This window comes from Rhinoderma darwinii, chromosome 1 (genome assembly GCF_050947455.1).
Source record: "Rhinoderma darwinii isolate aRhiDar2 chromosome 1, aRhiDar2.hap1, whole genome shotgun sequence".
Classification (NCBI taxonomy): Eukaryota; Metazoa; Chordata; class Amphibia; order Anura; family Rhinodermatidae; genus Rhinoderma; species Rhinoderma darwinii.
The window spans coordinates 127,364,872-127,389,814 of NC_134687.1; the positions used below are offsets into that span (position 1 = coordinate 127,364,872).

General features: G+C 40.1%; 1 protein-coding gene across 2 annotated transcripts in view; it reads left to right on the forward strand.

Annotated features, from left to right (window-relative positions):
* The window catches only part of LRBA (LPS responsive beige-like anchor protein), a 641,245-nt gene that overhangs the window by 318,163 nt on the left and 298,139 nt on the right, over positions 1 to 24,943 (forward strand). For both annotated transcript variants that reach the window (XM_075860361.1, XM_075860360.1), the window contains exon 37: positions 346 to 470. In XM_075860361.1, coding sequence (XP_075716476.1) covers positions 346 to 470 — 125 coding nt within the window. The remainder of the gene's footprint in view (positions 1 to 345; positions 471 to 24,943) is intronic.

The window sequence follows — 24,943 nt, forward strand, 5'->3', positions numbered from 1 at the left end:
TGTCAATTAATGTAGTCGTATTGTACAGCATTCAAAAAACTCAACTCCATGCGTTTATTAATTTTTTTTTAGGGACCCCTTATATTTGTTGCCGTCTTATGTATTGCTCTGCACATAAAAACAATGTTTATTAAATGAATCTCTACTGTAGTCTGGTTTAAAGTGATATCACATCAGCTCTTCAGTGAAGAAACCCTTAAGAAGTTAAATTATTCAATAGTGACAGTTCGAACGACGAAAGTAAGAGAAAGAGCTATGCAAACAAGGAAAGATGCCTGTGAAAATTCACAGCTACCATGCTGTTTAGTAATGGCTAACATGTGTGATCCCTGTGTTTTGTTGTAGCCGGCCCCGGGAGTTCTGGCGCCTTGACTACTGGGAAGATGACTTGAGGCGCCGACGACGATTTGTGCGGAACCCCCTTGGTTCGAAACATCCTGAAGCGACACTCAAAGCAGCCAGAGAACATGGTCAGTACCATATAGTTATAGTCTCTTGTCAGAAACAATGATCATATTTCAGACAATGCTACTCATACAGTGGATATTAAGATAGATAAAGCTAACCCTTCATAAGGTTTTAGTCCTGGCTTTTGACATGTTTAATAATGTTTCACTTATTGGGGAGGACCCTTCTGTGTAATATGTTGGTACATAGATTAGAGATGGCAACTGATACAGGTAGCAGTATAATTATTGGCATGTTCTTCACGAACAGGACAGTAAATCTATAAATTAGAAGAAATGACAATGAAATATATATATTTTCTGTTTCAGGGGCTTGCAGAAGGTCATGCAGACTGACTAGCAATTAAAAAAATAAAATCCTTCTATTATCCTCCATCTTTGGAGAGTGACTAGGATACAGCTTAAAGGGATTTTCCCAATATCAATATTTATCAACTATCCACAGGATAGGTGATCAATGTCTGATCGGTGAGGTTCGACCGCTTGGACCCCCACCGATCACGAGAACGGACTTACTGTGCCATTTCCGGGAGCCCCATAGGAATGGGACGTTAGTGCGCATGTTCGGCCATCGGTCCACTCATTTCTATGGGGCTGCCATAGAAGGCGCTCTGCAGCCAGATAGAAATGAATGGAGCGGTAGTCGAGCATGTGCACTACCGCTCATTTCTTTGGGGCTCCCAGGAACGGAACGGTGAGCCCGTGATCGGAGGGGGTCCCAGCGGTCGGACCTCCACCGATCAGATATTTATAAACTATCCTATGGATAGGTGATGAATAATAATTATGGGAAACTCCTCCATTTCAAGACTAATGTATGAGAGATTGTAGATTGGCGGTTGCTGCAACAAGCTGTCTGCTTCTCCACCTTTGCCCAAGTCTGTGGGTTAATTTGCATCTCACATAAATACAGTAGTATATTATCCTTCATGAACTATTGAGGACATTTAGCAAAAACTATTTGCACATATTTATTGCCCATGGTGCAAAATGTTACCAGAATTCTGCACTATATTTGAAGGATATGTTCACAAGTTTTTTACAAACTCACGGCAATTTCACACCTTGGAGAAAAACTAACCGGAAATTAACTGCTTTGTGTGAACACAGCCATATATGGTGTGGTACAAGTGTTATGTTTTAGGGAAAACAGAAGCATAGAACTATAAATGCCTGATAATCAGTTAGGCCAAATGCACACAATGCGTCTTACCGCACTGCAAATCTGCAGCATAATAAAGTACCAGCAAAGTAAATGAGATTTCAAGAAATCTCATCTACAAGTTGCGTTTTTTTTATCTGCACGCAAATTGACCTGCGGTGCGTATTTTAAAGTCCACAGCGTGTCAATTTATCTTGCGTTTCCGCTTGTGAATTGTATCTGACTAGCTTTGAAAAAAATGCACCAAAATCTGCAGCGTAAAAACCGCACCTGAAAACGTTTAAAAAAAACGCACTATTAAGTGCAGATTTTACCTGCGGAACTACCTGCGGTTTTGATGCGGATTTTTTGTACCAAATTCCACAATGTGTGCATTTATCCTTACGCTGGTATTTAACATAGATATAAGCACTTGCATACGTTTATGGGTTGTTTTTTTTGTACCAGACATATTGAGTGTCACAGCTGTAAAATTGACTTACTTGATATACACTAAGTCACTCACATCTGACAAGATTCTCGCTCCCGAGGAGGAGGGTTTCTAGATCTTCCTTATTGTCATCACATATTCTATGATATATAGGTGTTCTGTAGAAAGTTATATACCTGTGTATGCTTCTCCATGGATATTAAATCTTCCTTCTAAAAATCCATATCCAGCGGTGTGATGTACGGTCTGTTTGTAAAGTAAAATATTACTGCTCGGGTCCGATGTTTTTTTTTCATTATTTGTGAGTGAGGTTTCCATGCATCAGAACATCTTGAAAAATAAATATAAAAAATGTGGCCTAAATCACTTTGGTGGAGATTGCTAAAAGCCTTGGCGTTAGAAGCTGTAGGAAAAGGTGAGATTAAAATGCTTATTTTGTTTTTTTTTCTTCAGATAATCATTAGATATTTTAAATGAATATAAAAAAAGTGTAAATGAATAGAAAAAATGCAATATTTAAAAAACAAAAAGAAAACCTTATTAGATACCTCCGAGCTACTGTATTACTGGGAACTCACTTTTGTAGATGTTGCAAGCCAAAGAGGTGACTTTTGCATTTTAATATCTGGGGCTGCATTAAACCCTAATAATATAATATGGATATTGAGGCGTTCCAATATTGTGCTAATAACATACTAGTAGATCTTAGTCTATGCCATTTAACTCCTATTATTTGTATATTTGTTGTAAACGTTATTCTGCTCTAATGCACATAGAGCGTCAAATCCCCATTCTTGTCTTTTATAATTAAGATTGCCGGCTACCAGAAAATGATTTATTCTGCTGCTTTCACCCAATGCCAAATGCCTTCCCTGACAGCCCCTGGCTCCATGTGCCGTGGTAGAGGCAGCCACATATCACTGCCGTTGGGCAGTGCACACAGCGTCTGTTGGATAATGACAGTGTTGTGTGCTCCAATTTAATCGAACCCTGTAGATATCATTCAGAAACGGAAAGCTTCCTGCTAGCAGGGGGGCTCTTCACAGGTTGTAGGGGGTTAAGGCACTGATGTAACGTTTTGAGGAGTGAGGATAGGCATTGCTGTGACTACTGAGGAAAAGTACTACTTGGGAGAACGATGAAAAGCACGGATAGTCCGAGGTACTGGTGGGAGATGGAGTGGCGCTACTGTGACTAATGAAGGGAGGAGGGTGGATGCTGCTGTAACTACTGCTGGGAAGGTACTGTTGTGAATGCTGTTAACAGGGTTATCTCACCATAGTAAGAGATGGCATAGAACTAGTATTTGCCATCACTTCCTGTTCGGTGGGGGTTCTACTGCCGACTTGGCACACTGCTGTGCAGGCGAAAAGCTGAATGGATCTCATTCCCTTCAGTCTAAGGAGTTCCAGAGGTCGTACCCCCACGATTAGAATATGTATGGTATATCCTAGCGATATGCCGTAACTTTGTCAGATGGCAGTATTCCGATAAGGGGAAGCTCTACTGTGAGTACAGCTAAGGGGGAGATGTGCCGTGCTGCGTCTGCTGTGAGGCAGGGCAACATCTGAATGTAAGGTATGAAGCTTTATTCACCAATGTTTTTGTTTTTTTGCACAATATTTAGTTTGGATTAGGTCTAATAGGGATGAGGAAATAAGGGTTTCCAAACTGACTATTTTTGCATCAGAGTTACGTAAACCCAGAATTACTGCATCTTTGATGGCTCGTAACTGGCCCCTGAACTCTGACCATTGAATCCCTTTCACTACTCAAAAACGGCAAAAGAGGTGAAGTAGCACTGTATTTCATACTTATATAAGCCACAACAAAGGCATTTTGTAATTAAAAGTCCACACTCCTGCACCTGCTGCCGGTGCCTGAACTGGCCTCTGGTCTTACTGGAGTCAAGTGATATTGGCTATGATGTATCTTCAGTGTGAGGGGAATCAATACTAGTTTAGTGGGTTTTATTTGCTGTTGCTAGCAATATGTGCATCAAGCTGTCAAGCTTCTTCTTGTTTTTTTTTTTATCTCTGGCAAATGAATTAAAGGAAATAGTCTATAAACCCATTCAGCCATAACGCCAGCAAACCGCAGTGTAATTTTAAGCAAGAGACTGGCAAATCTTTAAGATCCTATCTACTGCGACTGGCAACTATAATTTACATAATAAACACACTTGTTTTATAAAAGTATATAGCAAATGACTGTGAATGTGTTTTTTTTGTTTATAGATTCATTTTTAATAACAACCTGAAGGATGATATCTTTCCTTTAAGTTAGGGTCTGTTCACACCTGCTGTTCCGTTGTTCTGCTCAGTCATAGGAGCAGAACGAGAATTCTGGAAGCGCCGGATCTGACGCATGACGGAAACCAGAAACCATTGACTTTAATGGGTTCCGTCGGGTTTTCGTCATGGTTTCCGTCAACTTGCCGGACAAAATGGTGCTTAATGGGGACACCAATTAAGATGTGTACTGAGCCTAATTAGTATATAGTCAAGTAATACTACAACATATAGCAAACTGTATGTTCTATATAGTTAAGGTTTTTTTTTTTTTTATAGCAAAACCGCACTGTATTACAGCACTGTACCAATAAGTCTATGGGCCCTGGTATTTCCGTGTGAAGATTTTATTTTTTATTTTCCCATCTAGACAGAATCCAAGAGGAAAAAAAATTGTGCTATGCTCTGTTAGATAACAAATTATGTTGCTATTCTCTTTAAGAAGCCTTGTTTGGGACAGATGGTGGCTATGGCTCTACAGGACTGTAGGGAATCCTTGGGCCACTATTCAGGCACTGGGCTCTTCTGTCTGCTATATACCCTAAACTGAACAGATACATTAGATGTCAGCCGAACCCGCTTATTTTGGCGGCATCGTCCGACAATCTAATGTGTGTGACGGCATTCCGACTCTCCATAAACGGCAGATGGCGGTGGAGAGAAGGGTTTGGCATGTTGAATTTCAACATGCCGTATCTTTTTGTTAGGTGATAAGCCCATGCATCGACTTTCTCCCTTCTCCCCATTGAAAACACATGCACGGTCGACTGATCGATCTTATGGGGGAGTTAATAGGAAAAGCTATCAGCCGAACGAGCATTTTGCCTTAGGGCTCATTCAGACGAGCTTGTTCCATGTCCGTGTGCTGTCAGTTGAAATAACGGACAGCACACGGACAGCACACGGACCCAAGCAAGTCAATAGGGCTATTAAGATATGCGTGTTTTTCACGCAGTGAGTGTCCGTTGCATGAAACTTCCTGCATGACCTATGTTGGTCCATTTTTGCGGACGTTGTCGCCCGTTGAAGTCTATGGGTTTGTGGAAAACACGAACAGCATACAGACAACCTCCGTGTGCTGTCCGTATTTCACACATCAGTTACTAAAAAACATGCCACACGCAAGGCACACTGATGCCACGCGGAACGCACACTGGTGGCACACTGACATGAAATTCAGGAAATAGTGCCTGTTTTTTTGTGCACGAAAATCGGACACGCTCATGTGAATGTAGCCTTGGGCTATGTTTAGATGAGCGTAGCTAACCTCGAACGTGAAAAACAGCAGTTTTTCACGTCCGAGATGCACCTGTGCGAGACGCGTTGTCACAGATCCCCATAGACTAGAGTCTATGGAGGGAATGCGTGACACACTAGAAAATAGGACTCATCCTGTTTTTTCACGGACCCTTCACAAGCTCCGTTGAAACAACGGTCGTGTGAACGACCCCATTGAAATACATGCATCTGTGTGATGGCCGTTGTTTAAATGGCGGTCACACGGATGAGATACACGCTCGTCTGAATGAGCCCTTAGTCTGTGTTTCACATTCTTATAGTTTTTGTAAGAGAAGTCTAAAATGAGGTAAAAACCTCTGTACAGCACTGCAGAATATGTTGGCGCTATATTCGCAACAAAAATGAATAAATAAACTTCAAACTACATTTTCTAAAGCTGGCCAATGTAACAATTAAGTTGTGTTCACACTTTGCGGGCAAAAACGACTGTAATGTGGGAACACGGCCTTAACCTTAACCTTCCCGACATCCGCCGTATATATAAGTCGTTGACGGGCAGGGGTTCCCGCAAAACGCAGTACCATTATGTCGCGGTGATAGTGTGGGCTCGGGCGCCAAATAACCCCTCAGATGCTGCGTTCAATAGAGATTGCAGCATCTGAGGGGTTTTAAAACCACTGGTACCCCAGCGTGATCGCTGGGTTGCAGATGGCTGCAATGGCAACCGGAGGCCTAATACTAGCCTCCCGGTCTGCCAGCAATGGAAGCCTCCTATGCCCCGCTCGGAGGCGGCGCCTAAAAGGCTTCAAGTTCCAACGGCAAGATGGCGCCTGCTCAGCTTCCGGCTCAGAAGCTAAGCCGGCGTCATCAGCAGTGGGTGTCCGGCTATATGTTAACAATGGCCTCCTGGTCCTCAATTACGGAAGCTGATTAGGCCACGCCCGGAGGCGGAGCCTGATCGGTTTGCTTTCAGTGAACAACTGACCGTTCTAATACATTGAACTACATAGGTAGTGCAATGTATTAGAACAGCAATCAAACAGTTTGACCTTCAAGTCCCCTAGTAGGACTAAGAAAAAGTGTAAAAAATAAAAGTTGTAAAAAATAAAATACAATAACCCTTTTCCCTTGTCAAGTCATTTATAATTGAAGAAAATATAATAAACCATACATATTTGCTATTGCCGAGGCCGTAACGACCGGAACTATAAAAATATTGTTCTATATCTGCGCAGTGAACTTGGTAAAAAAAACATTGCCAGAATTGCTGTTTTTTGGTCACTTTGTCTTCCAAAAATATAAATAAAAAGTGATGTTAAAGTCGCATGTATCCAAAAATGGTACGTATAAAAACTATAGCTCGTCTCGCAAAAAACAAGCCCTCATAAAAAGTTATGGCTTAGAACATGGCGGTACAGAAAAAATATTCTATTTACAAAAGTAATTTTATTGTGCAAGAAGTTGTAAAACATAAAGTGCTATAAATTTGCTATCGCTGGAATTGTGCTGACCCGCAGAATAAAGTTAACATGTAATTTATGATGCATGGTGATCGCTATATAAAAAAAAACTAGGCCAGAATTGCTGTTATTTGGTCACCTTGCCTCCCAAAAAAAGATAAAAAGTGATCAAAAAGTCGCACGTACGCCAAAATGGTACAAAGAGCTATACCTTTTTTTTTTTCTTCTTTCCGTTGACATAGCTGTATGATGACTTGTTTTTTGCGGGATTAGTTGTATTATTTAATGGCACCATTTTGGGGTACATATTTTTGTGAGGAATAGAAAAAAAAACAGCAATTCCGCAATTGTTCTATGTGTTTTTAAATTTATGCCATTCACCGTGCAGCGTAAATAACATGTTACCTTTATTCTATGGGTCTTGCGATTACGGCTATACCACATATGTAGAGGTTTTTTATGTTTTACTAGTTTTGCACAATAAAACACTTTTGTACTAAGATTATTTGTTTTTGCGTAATCTCTTTCCAAGAGACATAACTTTTTACGTTTTACGTCACTGTAGTGATATGTGGGCTTGTTTTTTGCGGGACAACACCGTTTTCATTGGTACTTTTTTGGGGAACATGGGACTTATTGATTAACTTTTATTTCTTTTTTGGGGGGCAATGGAAAATGTAGTAATTCCGCCATTATTTTTTGCATTTTTTTTACGGCGTTCACCTTGCGCTTTACATTGCATGTTAACTTTATTGTTTGGGTCATTGCGATCGCGCCGATACCATATGTCTATTTTTATTTCTTTTTTACACTTTTACTAAATCCACTTTTTAATGGAAATAATGTTTTGTTTTTACTCTGTATATTAATAATTTTTATTTAACATTAATTATTATTTTTTTAATCCCGCTAGAGGACTTCACTATGTGATCTTTTGATTGCAGATATAATGCTTTGGTATACTGTTAGTATAAAACGGACGGTCAATCTATTAGTGCTCTTGCACACGACCAAGGTCGTGCCATGAAAAACGGTCTGTCGGCTGGATTTCCCGGCCCAACTGCGGTACAGGTGGACGGGACTCGTGACTTCATAGACATTTTATGATGCTAGGAGTCCCTGCCTCCTGCGGAACTGCTATTTTGTGCTGCATCATTTTGTTCAGTTTGGACCGTTTTTCACGGCCCGAACTCAGTCGTGTACAAGAGGTTTTAGGCCATGCCTCTGGCATGGCCTAATAGGCATATAGTAAGGACAGGCCTGGGGGCTTTTATAAGGCCTCCAGCTGCCATGGCACCCCATCGGAGGCCCGCAGTTGCATTTGTGGGCCGCCGATGGATGACGGAGGGAGCTCCCTCCCTCTGTAAACCACTTAAATGCCGTGGTTACTATTGACCGCAGCATGTAAGGAGGTTAAATAGCCGCGATTTAAAGAAAACTTTGATCGCTACCATTAGGGCAGAAGCCCGGTTATCGTTAGACAGGCGAGCACCCGCTCCATCCTCCATGGGACACCCATTCAAGACTTAGACTAGGCTTCCACGGCGGCCTAGCCTAAGGCCCCTTAGTGACTGTTGTGAAAAGGCGTGTTGTTCGTCACTAAGGGGTTAAATGGGCAGATATTCTTTCATGACTTAAGGAGTAATTTACATGATGGTAATAGACCATCCTTTTGAATGCAGTCACGTAACTATAACCATAACAAGATTTTCTGTTTAGTCATTACTGCGATCATTGCTGGCAACAAAACAAACCTTCAACATAACCACCCCTCATCTCTGATCTGGAAGATTTCTGATTAGACTAGGATATATGGTGGCGACTAATTATTATCATTCACTCCGGTCCACGGAAAGCCAATGATTTATCGTTCATCGTTCCATCTTTGCACGCTATTACACGTGGCGACTGTACGCTCCATTAAATGGGGCCTTTAGACAGAGTAAACTTTGATAAATTTGGCGCATCTTCTGACTTCCTTATCTAAGTGTGGCACTGTATAATGAATTTGGTGCATCTTCTGACTTCCTTATCTAAGTGTGGCACTGTATAATGAATTTGGTGCATCTAGCCAGCCATGTTAGATACTTTCTCTTCCTCATACCACCTATGGATTGGCTTTGTTTACGCCAGTTTTATTTGCGCCCAAATTTTGATGCACGACGGCGCATTTTGTCACACCCGTTTCTACTAGATCGCTTACTGCTAAGTCACATTGCCTTGTCGAGCACAGCACAAAAAGTGCCTAAAACGGTTAATAAATGTGGCGCACAGCATGTACATCAGAATTCTGCCGCATTTCGAATAGCATATCTGCCCCACTATTTGAGTATGTTAGAGTAATGTATGGATGTGTGTTGAAAACACTAGCACCTGATTTTGATACCTTTAAGTCTTTGTTCAGAAAGGAAGTCAGAGCAATCTCCTGTAAGGATTGATAGGGTCAAAAACAGCCTCTAATGCAAAGGTGGCAGCGTAAATACCTGAAGACGAATGTCCTCTGTTTTGACGATCAATACCAGCCCCTAGACTACACTTCTGGCTATCTTCTAGTTAAAAACAAATTTGTTAATTCTGACAATTTAATTGCCCTTTCCAAGTTCACATTACCTTTCTTCAGAGAGAAGCACAAGTCATTTTTCAAAGTGTAACCCTTCCCTAGAGTTATTTCTAGGAGCCATTGTCTGTAAATGCTGTGTTCTTCTAGGTTTTTATTGTTAATTGAAACAAACTGTTTAACATGCAATGTTTCATATATTTTAAAACTTTTATACATTTATCCCCAAATTATCTTCGCTTTAAGTTATTATAAAGTTGGGTGCGATATGAAGGCTGCAGGGACTACTTTATTTTGGACCAATGGATTCATCATTCATTTCTATTGGCTCGTCTACGTTTTTTAAATGATAAAACTAGAAGTTATTGCCTGTGAAATCCTATGCATATAGTGGCTAGGTCTTATACTGGGTAATGTTCACTTTCCATTTCTTTTAGAACCTTGTCAATTATTTATGCCCCATAGCTCTATATGCTCTTGACATCTCTGACCTGCACTTCACTTTAATGAACTTCCCACTTGCCTTATTTGCCCTGGAAAAAGGTAAATTGAGTGCAAGATACATTTCTTTTTTACATGGTTCTGCATTAGAATGAATAAAGGGGCATCCCATTTGTATAATCCACTATTTGGGGAAGAGTGGAGCTGCTTATTTTCATGGCTATGCACTGTTAAATAATGTGTTGTCCTCTATCACATACTGCAATGCTTCTAATGTCTACACCACGTCTGGCCGATACAATAGAGGTATACTTTTATACAGAACAGGAACACCTTAATGACCAGCCTATTTTGGACCTTAATGGCCAAGCTATTTTTTACGTTTTTCAATCGTCGCATTCCAAGAGCTATAACCTTCTTATTTTTGCGTCGACATAGCTGTATAAGGTCTTGTTTTTTGCGGGACAAGTTGTATTTTTTAATAGCATCATTTTTAGGTACATATTATTTATTGATTAACTTTTATTAACTTTTTTTTGGGGGGGAATAGAAAAAAATCTGAAATTTCGCCACTCTTTTTTGCGTCCTAAATCTACGCCGTTTACCGTGTGGTATAAATAACACAACTTTATTCAGCGGGTTGTTACGATTGCAACGATACCAAATTTGTATAGTTTTTGTATGTTTTACTACTTTTGCACAGTAAAAACACTTTTTTTTCTAAATTATTTGTTTTTGTGTCTCCATATTTGAAGAGCCGTAACGTTTTTATTTTTTCGCCGATGCGGTTGTATGAGGGCTTTTTTTTTGCGGGACGACTTGTAGTTTTTATTGGTACCATTTTGGAGTAGATGCGACTTTTTGATCACTTTTTATTACATTTTTTTAAAGTCAGTATTCACAGAAAACAGCAATTTTTACATAGTTTTTTATTATTTTTTTTACAGCGTTCACCGTGCGGGTTAAATAATGTAATAGATTTATAGTCGGGGTCGTTACGGACGCGGCGATACCAAATATGTGTAACTTTTTAACTTTATTTTGTTTTTTTAATAGTAAAGCATTTTGTAAGGGGAAAAGCTGGGTTTTTCATTTTTTTTTCACATTTTTTTGTAAATTAACTTTATTAAACTTTTTTTCACTTTTTTACTAGTCCCATTAGGGGACTATAATATGCGATTCTAATACACTGCAATACTTTTGTATTGCAGTGTATTACTGCCTGGCCGTTTAACACGGACAGGCATCTGCTAGGTCATGCCTGCGGCATGATCTAGCAGGCATTCACTCTAGGCAGCCTGGGGGCCTTTATTAGGCCCCCGGCTGCCATTGGAGACACAGACACTCGGCGATCGTATCGCCGGGTGTCGGTGGGGGAGAGAGGGAGCTCCCTCCCTCTCTCCAAAACCACTCAGATGCGGTGCTCGCTATTGAGCACCGCATCTGAGGGGTTAAACGTGTGAGATCGATACTAATATCGATCTCACACGGCAGAGCAGGGACGCTCCCAGCCCTCAGCTGCCTCTAGCAGCTGAGGGCAGGGAGATTTGACAGCTCCCTGCTCTGTTTACTTATTCCGATGCCGCGACGTAAAAAGTCTATGGCATCGGAATAAGGCCCGTTAGTGACCGACGTAGAAACACGATGGGCCGGTCACTAACGGGTTAAAGGCTATGGACACCTTTTAAGTTGTGTTTTGTTTTTTTTATATTGAAAAGCATTTATTTTTTTTTTTAAAATGCACTGTTTTAATTCCTCAGCTTCTATGTATCACAGTACATAGAAGCTGCAGAAAGCCGTTCTGAGCTGAAGCGGTCAGTGACCTGCACTGACCGCTCGTCTGACAGCTGCTCCTGTGCTATATTTTCGCTCCGTTCTGATAAAGTTCTAGTGTATCCAGCGCATTAAAATAAAAACATATAAATAGTACGCAGACATTTTGGCATACATGTTTCCTTTAGAAACATATAGGGCCACTACAATAAATGTTTGTATACTTTTTGTTTTGCCTTACGTCCACCATATTGGCTAAATGCGGTGTGAACATAGCCTTAGACCGTTTGCTGAATTAACTTATATTTTATCAGTTATTAATTTTTAAAAAACTCGTGATTGCTGGGGTCCCGGCAGTAGGTCCTGGCAGTGGGGCCCCCAGCGATCAGACAATCCCCTATCCTGGGAACTAATTGTCGTTTCTGGTACAACCCCTTTAATAAATGTTGATTTAGATACAAATAATGGTGTGTTCGTATCAACTTCTCTCTTTCACCAGTCTATTTGGCACTTATGGATTAAGATGTGCAGATACAAATTTCAGATGTTCCCCCATAACAGCCTATCCATGATTTTTCACACAGAGAAAAATAGTTTCATACATGAGGCCATCTAGATTCATATAGTCTTAAGCCTTGTGCATATTATATTTACCTGTAGTCCTGGTAAAATGTGATATGAGATTTTACAAAGCTAAATAAAAATATTTTCCCAATGTTAACCCCAGTGAAATGAATAGCTCAATTTTGCCTCGCGTTTCCATGACATATCCAATCAGTCTTGTTGTAGAAATTATCACTGTGTCCATTAAACATGTTCTAAAAATCTTATTGGAGTATAGGATAATGCAACCCCCACTATTGCAAGAACAGGGCATTGCAGTTGCCAAGAAATGGTCTCGCAGGTGTGGTCATTCTCTCTTTTTAAATAACGGATATTTCGGAAACCACGGAGTGCTCTCATTTGGCGGTTTCTAACCATTAACTTTAATATAGAGTGACCAATGCAAAATATAGATAAATGATAATACCCACCTGTAAAAACTCATGTAATTCATGGGCAAAAAAAAAAATCCCATTCCCACCTAATAGGTACCTTTTGGCAACTCCTAGAATTGGTTCCTTTTTATAATGTGGATTTCGGTCTGCTCCTGAGACTCTTTTATAAGAAAAGTCACTAATAGATTCTTGGCTAACGTCCCAGGAATGGTGTTCCCACTCAGTGCTGCTTTCAACACTATGGATCATCCCCTCTTCTTCATTTCATTCAGTTTAGTTTCGTTTCAGACACTGCCCTCTTATGGAACTTCTCGTCTTTATTTTATTGATGTCCTGCAATTCTAGGAGCCTTGATCTTTTCATTTCCACACTTCACAAACAAATTGTTATTTAGATCTTTTATCAGTCTTGAAGCCTAAGGAAAGTATATACCAGCTTCAGGATAAAGTTCCCAAAGATAAGCTGCAAATGAGTAAAGAAGAAGTTTATTTTTATTCAGCTACAAACATTATACATCTAGTCATATTCCTCATATGAATGTAAAGAAATACGCGGTGTATGCAGTTTTTATTTATAAAGTGTTCTTGTCCTGAAGTACATAAACTTTGAACAGATTTATCTAAAAAATGCCCATTAAGAGTTATTCCCAATTTAGAAATTTATGGCATATCCACAGAATATTCTATAAGTGTCTGATAGATGCAGGTCCCAGCTCTGGGACCCGTGCTTATACCAAGAACCTGCGTCACTCGGGGGGTGGGGGGCAAGCATGCGCACGGCTCTCTCCATTCTGTTCTATGAGAGTTACAGTAAATAGAATTGAACAGAATGGAGGCAGCAGTAAGCATGCACGGCCCTCTTAACACTAGTTCCCACCTGTAATCAGCGGCCACATCAACAGCTAAAACTGGGGTCCTGTGGATATGCCATAAATGTTGGTTATTAGGCATTACCCCCCTCCACCACAACTGGATGCACAGTCCTGTACGCCATATATATGTAGTGAGTTCCTCACGGTTAGCTGGCCAGGAGATGTCATGTGGCTGCATTCTTGGCACCGTTGCTAAAGTGCTGTGAATACAGCCACTTGATCCTTCTCCAATCAACTGAGAGGGAATCACTTCACTACTTTGGCTACTTTGTAGAAGGCTAACCGTATAATTTCAATATTTGCAGATGATACTAAGCTCTGTAAAGAAATCAACACTAAAAAGCATAATAATACAAAGATTTGGGGAAGCAGGAAGCATTGGCAGAGAAATGACAAATGTAAGGCTACATTCACACGACCGTAAAAGAGGCCATGTGATGAACGTTTTTGTAACTGCCGTCACACAGCCATGCTCAGAACAAAGAAGTTCTGTTGGTGTATTTACACGGCCATTTTTTTTTTTTTTTAACGGCCCGTGAATACCAGCTGTCAGAAAATAGGACATGTCCTATTTTTGTCGATTTTCACGGCCAGACGGCTCCCATAGAAGTAAATGGATCAGTTTTTACCGGCCGTTTTTCAGGACTCCTCAATTTCTGTGGAGAAGCCCCCGGCGTCACTATCCACATATGAATAGACGTCAGGTGCACACTCGATCAGCGGAATCCCCAGCCAGAGGGATTCCGCTCCTACAGGGAGTTACGATATCTACAGGGAGGGGTGCTAGCTACATGGGCACTGTGGCACTATATGGGAGGTGTGGCACTATCTACAGGGTACACCAGCACTATCTAAATGGGCATTGTGGCACTAAGTGGACTCTGGCACTTTGTATGTGAGCACTATGGCACTATGTGGGCACTGTGGCACGATCTACAATGGCCTCTGGCACTTTATATGTGGTCACTGGCACTTTATATGTGGTCACTGGCACTTTATATGTGGGCACTGTGGTACTATGTATAGTGGACAATGTGGCACTATGTGGGCACTGACTTTATATGTGGGAACTATGACATTTCACTGTGGTACTATGTGGGCACTGGCACTATGTGGGCACTAGCTACAGTGGGCAATGTGGCACGATCTACAGGGACATTGCGGCACAATCTACATGAGCACTGTGGTGTTTTCAGGGGGTTGGGGGAAAAAACCTGACAGATGGACTGGAAATGGACGAAAATTTGGAGACACAATGATGCAAAACGGCCATGAAAAACATGAACAGTTGAAAAGTTTTTAATGGCCATTTTTTTTTCACTGTCGTATGAATGAAGCCTAAGGTTATGCTGCCAGGCCATAATTAAATCTTACAATGCGTCAAGAGGCGTAGATGTACATGACAAGAATATAGATTTGCCTCTAAATAGATCGCTAGTCAGACCACACTGGGGCAATTTTGGTCACCTGTGTAAACAGGACATGGAAAAACTTGTGGCGTAGAGAAGGGCGACCAAGGTAATTAAGGGAATGGGTTGATTGCAATACCAAGAAGGTTATCAAACCTGGGGTCATTCATTTAGAAAAAAAAAATGGCTTATGGGTGATCTAATCACAATGTACAAATATATGAATGGGCAGTACAGAGATCTGTCCAATGATCTTTTTACACCTAGGACTTTAACGATGATAAGGGGGCATCCTCTACACCTAGAAGAAAGATGGTTTCATCCTCAACATACACCGTGTTCCAAATTATTATGCACATTGGATTTAAGTGTCATAAACATTTAATTATTAGTTTTTCAATTAAACTCATGGATGGTATTGTGTCTTAGGGCTCTTTGGATTATTGTAATCAATCTCAGACACCTGTGATAATTAGTTTGCCAGGTGTGCCCAATCAAAGGAAAACTACTTAAGAAGGACGTTCCACATTATTAAGCAGGCCACAGGTTTCAAGCAATATGGGAAAGAAAAAGGATCTCGCTGCTGCCGAAAAGCGTGAAATAGTGCAATACCTTGGACAAGGTATGAAAACATTGGATATTTCAAGAAAACTTAGGCGTGATCATCGTACTGTGAAAAGATTTGTGGCTGATTCAGAGCACAGACGGGTTCCTTCAGATAAAGGCATAATGAGGAAGGTTTCTGCCAGACAAATTAATAGGATTAGGAGAGCAGCTGCTAAAATACCATTGCAAAGCTGCAAACAGGTATTTGAAGCCGCTGGTGCCTCTAGAGTCCCGCGAACCTCAATGTGTAGGATCCTCCAGAGGTTTGCAAGTGTGCATAAAGCTATTATTCGGCCACCCCTAAACAATGCTCACAAGCAGAAACGGTTGCAGTGGGCTCAGAAATACATGAAGACTCATTTTCAAACCGTGCTGTTTACTGATGAGTGCCGTGCAACCCTGGATGGTCCAGATGGATGGAGTAGTGGATGGTTGGTGAATGGCCACCATGTCCCAACAAGGCTGCGACGTTAGCAAGGAGGTGGCGGAGTCATGTTTTGGGCTGGAATCATGGGGAGAGAGCTGGTAGGCCCCTTTAGGGTCCCTGACGTTGTGAAAATGACCTCTGCAAAGTACGTAGAGTTTATGACTGATCACTTTCTTCCGTGGTACATAAAGAAGAACCGTGCCTTCCGTAGCAAAATTATCTTCGTGCATGACAATGCACCATCTCATGCTGCAAAAATACCTCTGTCATTGGCTGCTTTGGGCATAAAAGTAGAGCAACTCATGGTGTGGCCCCCATGTTCCCCTGACCTCAACCCTATTGAGAATCTTTGGAGCATCCTCAAGCAAAATATCTGAGGGTGGGAGGCAGTTCACATCAAAACAGAAGCTCTGGGAGGTTATTCTGACATCCTGCAAAGATATTCAAGCAGAAACTGTCCAAATACTCACAAATTCAATGGATGCAAGAATTGTGAAGGTGATATCAAAGAAGGGGTCTTATGTTAACATGTAACTTGGCCTATAAAGTTTTTTATGATTGAAAGAGCTTTTGATGTCTTTTGATGCTGCAAATTCAACAAATGACCATTTTAGTTCTCTTTACAACCTTTAAAATATTTTGATTTCTGTTGTGCATAATAATTTGAAACCGTGCATTTTGAGTTTTTTACTTCTAAAAAAAAAATCTGTTATTAGATTTGTTCAATAAAATTTGCATTATACTCCAACGGTTGATGGCTTGAATATTATACTGACTGTCATTTGCATCGACCATTTAGGAGAATCAGCGAAAAATAACATTTGCATAATAATTTGGAACGCGGTGTAAACAGGATTTCTTTACTGTAAGAGCAGTGAAATTCTGAAACGCTGCCACAAAATGTTGTGATGGTTAATTCATTAAACAAGTTCAAGAATGACCTTGATGCCTTCCTTGAAAGTAAAAATAATTGTTATGTGTACTAGATTCTAGAGCTGGGACGATGATCCAGGGATTTATTCTGATTGCCATTATTGAGGTCTGGAAGGAATTGTCGCCCTATTATGGGGCAAATGGCATTTGCCTCATAGGGGTTTTTGCCTTCCTCTGGATAAACACTGTAGGATTATAAATTGTACTTGATGAACCTGTGCTCTTTTTAAGTGTTTTGACTTACTGTATTTTTTGGACTGTAAGACGCAGTTTTTAGCAAGAATAAATCTTGCTTAAAACTGTGCCTGACCGCTTCCTTAATTAACCCCTTCCCGACCCATGACTCTGTTTCCATAACTCGACCATGTAATCATTAAGTGGCCAGGAGAACAGAAAAATCTAGAACGGGGTTTAGGGGGCCCCGTTCTAGAGAGAGGTGTGGTTCCCAGAGGTAGATATGTCATAAAAGTCCTTCATGGGGAAAACCCGAGGGAGACGATCCCCTCCTACAGCCCAACACCCCCACCCGCTATGCGATGGGGGTGCGGAGGGTTGTCATGGCATCCTAGGGGCCTAACGAAGGCCCCCAGATCTGCCTTCTGTGTGCCTCTGCTAAGCCATGCCTCCGGCAGGGCTTAGCAGAAGCCTGTAAAAATGACAATATACTGTAATACGTTATAACAATCGCTGGGGGAACTTATAAAATGTTCCCTAGGGGAACTTATAAAATGTGTTAAAAAAATAAATAAAAATTAAATACCTTTTCAGGCGTGTAAAAAAAATATTAAGTTACAAAAAATAACCTTTTCCCATTTTTTCCTAAGCATAATGTAAAAAAAATGCGGTATCTCGGTGTCCGTAAAAGTCTGAACTATTACAATATACCATTATTTAACTCACATGGTGAACGGCGCAAAAAATGGTGGCAATAAAAACTACAGCTCGTCCTGCAAAAAAATAATTCCTCACACCGCTCGATTGATGAAAAAAATAGTTCTGGCTCGCAATGTGGTGAAACAGAAAAAACTTTTTTTCAACAACTAGTTTTTTCTTTGTAAAAGCAGAAAAATGTCATTTTTTTTTCTATTTTCTGTTGTCTAAAACTTGGGTGCGTCTTATAGTGTGAAAAATACGGTATGTAACTTTACATATAGCCCCAGCTTGTTTTTTTTTTCTATGTATGCTGTTTTAGTAGATGCACTCATTTACGAATGCCTGTTAAAGATGGACCTTCCTTTTAAGCTGGATTCAGACGAACGTGATTTGCGTCCGTGCACCCCGCGTGGTTTTCACGCGGCTCGCGTGTTCCAATACAAGTCTATGGGGCAGTGCAGACAGTCTGTGTTTTTTGCGCAGCGTTCGTCCGCTGCGTAAAACGCACGACATGTTCTATATTTTAGGCGTTTTTCGCGCATCACGCACCCATTGAAGTCAATGGGTGCGTGAAAATCACGCATGCCCCACGGGAGCACTTCCGTGGGACAAGCGTTATTCGCGCAATGACAGTAAAAGAATGAATGTAAACAGAAAAGCACCACGTGCTTTTCTGTTTACAAACATCCAAACGAAGTGTCATAAAGATGGCGGCTGCGCGAAAAGCGCGCATCCATATGAACAGGGCACACGGAGCTGTCAAGTGCCTTTTGCGCACGCAAAACGCACACGCTCGTCTGAATCCGCCTTTACAGGGGTTGTTTAGCGAATATAAATAATTGAAAAACCATACTCTCCTTACTGATCTTCCGTTGGTCCTCTGCCCGGTATTCCGCCAGTCTCGACTTTCTTCTGCAGCGCAGACAAAGGAACACATGATCCCTGTAGCCAGTAACTGGTCACAGCGGTCACATGTGCCTGGGACACTGGGACGTCATCGCTGCAGATCGCAGGAATATTGAAGCGAGTTTGGCGTTTTTTTTTTTGTGTGTATATCATTGTGAGCCATCTTTTATAAATGTTTGTTCGCTGGACACCCCCTTAAAATTTTATAATAATATAAAAAATCTAAAGGATAATATTGTATAAGAAGTAAATCTGATATATTTGGTAAAAGATCTAATCTTAAAGGGGTATTCTGGGTTTGATGGCCTATCCTCGGGATAGGATAATCAATAACTGTAACGTTGTGTAAGCATGAACAAAATAAAATCCATGGAAACAATAAGCGCCGCGGCCCCTTTAACCCCTTCCCCCTGCTTACATTCTGGGCCCTAATGACCAAGCAATTTTTAGAGTTTTTCCATCGTCACATTTGAAGAGCTACAACTTTTTTATTTTCACGTTGACATGGCTGTATGAGGACTTGTTTTTTGCGGGATGAGTTGTATTTTTCAATGCCACCGTTTTGGGGTATGTAGATTTTTTTTTTAAATTAACTCTTATTAACTTCTTGTTTTTAGGGGGGGGGGGATATAAAAAAATCAGCAATTTAGCCATTGTTCTATGCGTTTTACATTTACGCCGATTACTGTGCGGCGTAAATAACATGCTACCTTTATTCTATGGGTCGGTACCATTACGACGATACCAAATATGCATAGTTTTATTATGTTTTACTACTTTTGCAGAATAAAAACACTTTTGAACTAAAATAATTTTATTTTGCATCACCGCTTTCCAAGAGCCATAACTTTTTTCTTTTTCTGTCAGTCGCCATACGAGGACTTGGTTTTTGCGGGACTTCATTGCTACCATTTTGGGGTACATGGGACTTATTGATTGATCTTTTATTATTATTATTATTTTATGGAAAAATGGGAAAAAAATAGCAATTTTGCCGGTTTTTTTTGCGGGGTTTTTTATGGGGTTCACCTTGCGGTTTAAATAATATGACAACACAGTTGACTGTAAATGTATTATTGTTCTTGTTAATAAAAATTGGACTGATTTGGAAAAAAAAATATGATTATTTTTTGGGTCATTACGTTTGCGGGGATACCATATATGTGTCGTTTTTATTTTATGTTTACACTTTTACTAAATCATTTTTTATGCCAAAGTTTTATTTTATTTCATGTGTACCTTATTAATTTTTATTTCACATTCATTTTTCAGTCTCACTACGAGACTTCACTATGCGATCTTCAGATCGCTGCTATAATGCTTTGGTATACTTCGTATACCAGAGCATTATTGCCTGTCAGTAAAGAACGGACAGGCATCTATTAGGACATGCCTCTGGCACTTCCTAATAGGCGTATAGCCAGGGCAGGCCTGGGGGCCTTGGCTAGGTCCCCGGCTGCCATGGCACCCCATCGGATGCCTGCAATTGGATTTGCTGGCCGCCGATGGGTGACAGAGGGAACTCACTCCCTCTGTAAACCACCAAAATGCAACGTTAAACGGGCGCAATCGAAGTAAACTCCAATCGCTACCGTTGCAGTAGGAGCCCGGCTGACATCAGACAGACGAGCCCCGGCTCCAGCCTGCACGGGAGACCCGTGCAAGACGTTGATTAGGCTGCCGTGAAAAGGCGGCGGCCTATCATAAAGCCCATTAATGACCGCTGTGAAAAGCCGTATCGGCGGTCATTAAGGGGTTAAACAGCTGATTGGCATGGGTGCAGAGAGTCTGACCCCCATCGGTCTAATATTGATGGACTATCCTAATAATATCCTAATAATATTTGTGCCACTGATTTGTGTTCCATGTTGGAGAAGAATTAAATGCATGTTCAACTAATGGATAACAATAGTGTTTTGGTCTGCCCCGATATCTTCATATGGGTTGTCAGTGTATTTCATATGTTTATATCAAATACAGAAGTAATCCTTGCTGAATGATTTATAATGAGTTTCTATAATGTGAGAGAAATTATAGCAAAGTATAAAATATGTACAAGAGTGCCCATCACACAAGGGTATTGACATTGTGAGTAACCTTATTATATGCCTTGCTTCAAGCTGTTACTAGCCACATGGCATTGATGAATGAGCTGGTGCAGTACAATGCATGCTTTGCAGAGCTAAAAGTATCTTTTATTTTCTGTGTTAATACAGAATCATTACTGAAATATGCACAAAAATAGATGAATTTTATATATATATACAGTGAAGGAAATAAGTATTTGATCCCTTGCTGATTTTGTAAGTTTGCCCACTGTCAAAGACATGAACAGTCTAGAATTTTTAGGCTAGGTTAATTTTACCAGTGAGAGAGAGATTATATAAAAAAAAAAAAAAAGAAAATCACATAGTCAAAATTATATATATTTATTTGCATTGTGCACAGAGAAATAAGTATTTGGTCCCCTACCAACCATTAAGAGTTCAGCCTCCTCCAGACCAGTTAGGCTGGGTTCACATTATGCCTCGTTTTACGTCTGAAAATAGGGCTACAAAACGTCAGCAAACATCTGCCCATTCATTTGAATGGGTTTGCCGACGTACTGTGCAGACAACCTGTCATTTACGCGTCGTCGTTTGACAGCTGTCAAACGACGACGCGTAAAAATACAGCCCCGTCAAAAGAAGTGCAGGACACTTCTTTCAGACATAATTTGAGCCGTACTTCATTGAACTCAATGAAGCACAGCTCAAAATTTACGGCTGTCAGAGAAGCCTCGCAAAATGCGAGGAGGAGCCATTACGTCTGAAACGAGGCAGCTGTTTTCTGTCTTTTCAGACGTAAAAGCCTGCAACCGTGTGCACATACCCTTACACGCTCCAAATCAACTTGGTGCCTGCATTAAAGACAGCTGTCTTAAATGGTCACCTGTATAAAAGACTCCTGTCCACAGACTCAATTAATCAGTCTGACTCTAACCTCTACAACATGGGCAAGACCAAAGAGCTTTCTAAGGATGTCAGGGACAAGATCATAGACCTGCACAAGGCTGGAATGGGCTACAAAACCATAAGTAAGATGCTGGGTGAGAAGGAGACAACTGTTGGTGCAATAGTAAGAAAATGGAAGACATACAAAATGACTGTCAATCGACATTGATCTGGGGCTCCATGCAAAATCTCACCTCGTGGGGTATCCTTGATCCTGAGGAAGGTGAGAGCTCAGCCGAAAACTACACGGGGGGAACTTGTTAATGATCTCAAGGCAGCTGGGACCACAGTCACCCAGAAAACCATTGGTAACACATTACGCCGTAATGGATTAAAATCCTGCAGTGCCCGCAAGGTCCCCCTGCTCAAGAAGGCACATGTACAGGCCCGTCTGAAGTTTGCAAATGAACATCTGGATGATTCTGAGAGTGATTGGGAGAAGGTGCTGTGGTCAGATGAGACTAAAATTGAGCTCTTAGGCATTAATTGAACTCGCCGTGTTTGGAGGAAGAGAAATGCTGCCTATGACCCAAAGAACACCGTCCCCACTGTCAAGCATGGAGGTGGAAACATTATGTTTTGGGGGTGTTTCTCTGCTAAGGGCACAGGACTACTTCACCGCATCAATGGGAGAATGGATGGAGCCATGTACTGTCATATCCTGAGTGACAACCTCCTTCCCTCCACCAGGACATTAAAAATGGCTCGTGGCTGGGTCTTCCAGCACGACAATGACACGAAACATACAGCCAAGGCAACAAAGGAGTGACTCAAAAAGAAGCACATTAAGGTCATGGAGTGGCCTAGCCAGTCCCCAGACCTTAATCCCATCGAAAACGTATGGAGGGAGCTGAAGATCCGAGTTGCCAAGCGACAGCCTCGAAATCTTAATGATTTACAGATGATCTGCAAAGAGGAGTGGGCCAAAATTCCATCTAACATGTGTGCAAACCTCATCATCAACTACAAAAAAACGTCTTACTGCTGTGCTTGCCAACAAGGGTTTTGCCACCGAGTATTAAGTCTTGTTTGCCAAAGGGATCAAATACTTATTTCTCTGTGCACAATGCAAATAAATATATATAATTTTGACAGTGATTTTCTGGTTTGTTTTTTTTATATAATCTATCTCTCACTGGTAAAATTAACCTAGCCTAAAAATTCTAGACTGCTCATGGCTTTGACAGTGGGCAAACTTAAAAAATCAGCAAGGGATCAAATACTTATTTCCTTCACTGTATATAAATTCACATTTTTGCTATTGAGTGCTGCTTCTAGGCTCTATTTTTTGTATACTCATGAGGAGTACGTCACTCCTTGATATTTGAAGCCAGCACCAGCCGTTTTTGGTTTTTTACACTGTGCTGCTCCTACTATTTGCTTGATCTTATATATATTTTATCTTTTTTTATAATTTTTTTTTAATTATTAAAAATGAAGGTGATATAATTATGGAGATAATATCAATAGCTTTTTAGCTACCAAGTTAATATGACTCCAAATAAATAACTGGTAAATATAAAGATCCATTTGTACTACATTTTCATTAGCTTTTAAAAGGAATCTTTAATCTGTTTTAACCACCCTAAAGTCGTCCCACCACGGTCTCGGCCGGCTAAATGGGCCGCACATAGAAAAAATGTCAAGTTGACGGGCCGCATTACTTTTAAATTTGATGCAATTCAAAAGTATTGTTGATCAATTAGTTATTTAAACTACTATAACACTATATTACTATAATACATTACTATAATACTACATTACTATAACCATACCACATTACTATAACCATACCACATTACTATAACCATACCACATTACTATAACCATACCACATTACTATAACCATACCACATTACTATAATACCAGATTACTACAATAATACCGCATTACTATAACACTACCGCATTACTATAACAATACCAGATTACTATAATACTTCATTACTATAAAAATACTACATTACTATAATACTGCATTACTATAACAATACTACATTACTGTAACAATACCACATTACTAGAATACCAGATTACTACAATAATACCGCATTACTATAACACTACCGCATTACTATAACAATACCAGATTACTATAATACTTCATTACTATAAAAATACTACATTACTATAATACTGCATTACTATAACAATACTACATTACTGTAACAATACTACATTACTGTAACAATACCACATGAGTATAACAATACCACATGAGTATAACAATACCACATGAGTATAACAATACCACATGAGTATAACAATACCACATGAGTATAACAATACCACATGAGTATAACAATACCACATGAGTATAACAATACCACATGAGTATAACAATACCACATGAGTATAACAATACCACATGAGTATAACAATACCACATGAGTATAACAATACCACATGAGTATAACAATACCACATGAGTATAACAATACCACATGAGTATAACAATACCACATGAGTATAACAATACCACATGAGTATAACAATACCACATGAGTATAACAATACCACATGAGTATAACAATACCACATGAGTATAACAATACCACATGAGTATAACAATACCACATGAGTATAACAATACCACATGAGTATAACAATACCACATGAGTATAACAATACCACATGAGTATAACAATACCACATGAGTATAACAATACCACATGAGTATAACAATACCACATGAGTATAACAATACCACATGAGTATAACAATACCACATGAGTATAACAATACCACATGAGTATAACAATACCACATGAGTATAACAATACCACATTACTATAACAATACCACATTACTATAACAATACCACATTACTATAACAATACCACATTACTATAACAATACCACATAACAATACCACATAACAATACCACATAACAATACCACATAACAATACCACATAACAATACCACATTGCTATAACAATACCACATAACAATACCACATTACTATAACAATAATACTAAAATACTATAACAATACCACATTACTATAATACCACATTACTATAACAATACCACATTACTATAATACTACATTACTACAATAATACCGCTAGGTTTAAACTTAATGTGGGTAATGCCGCATAGTGC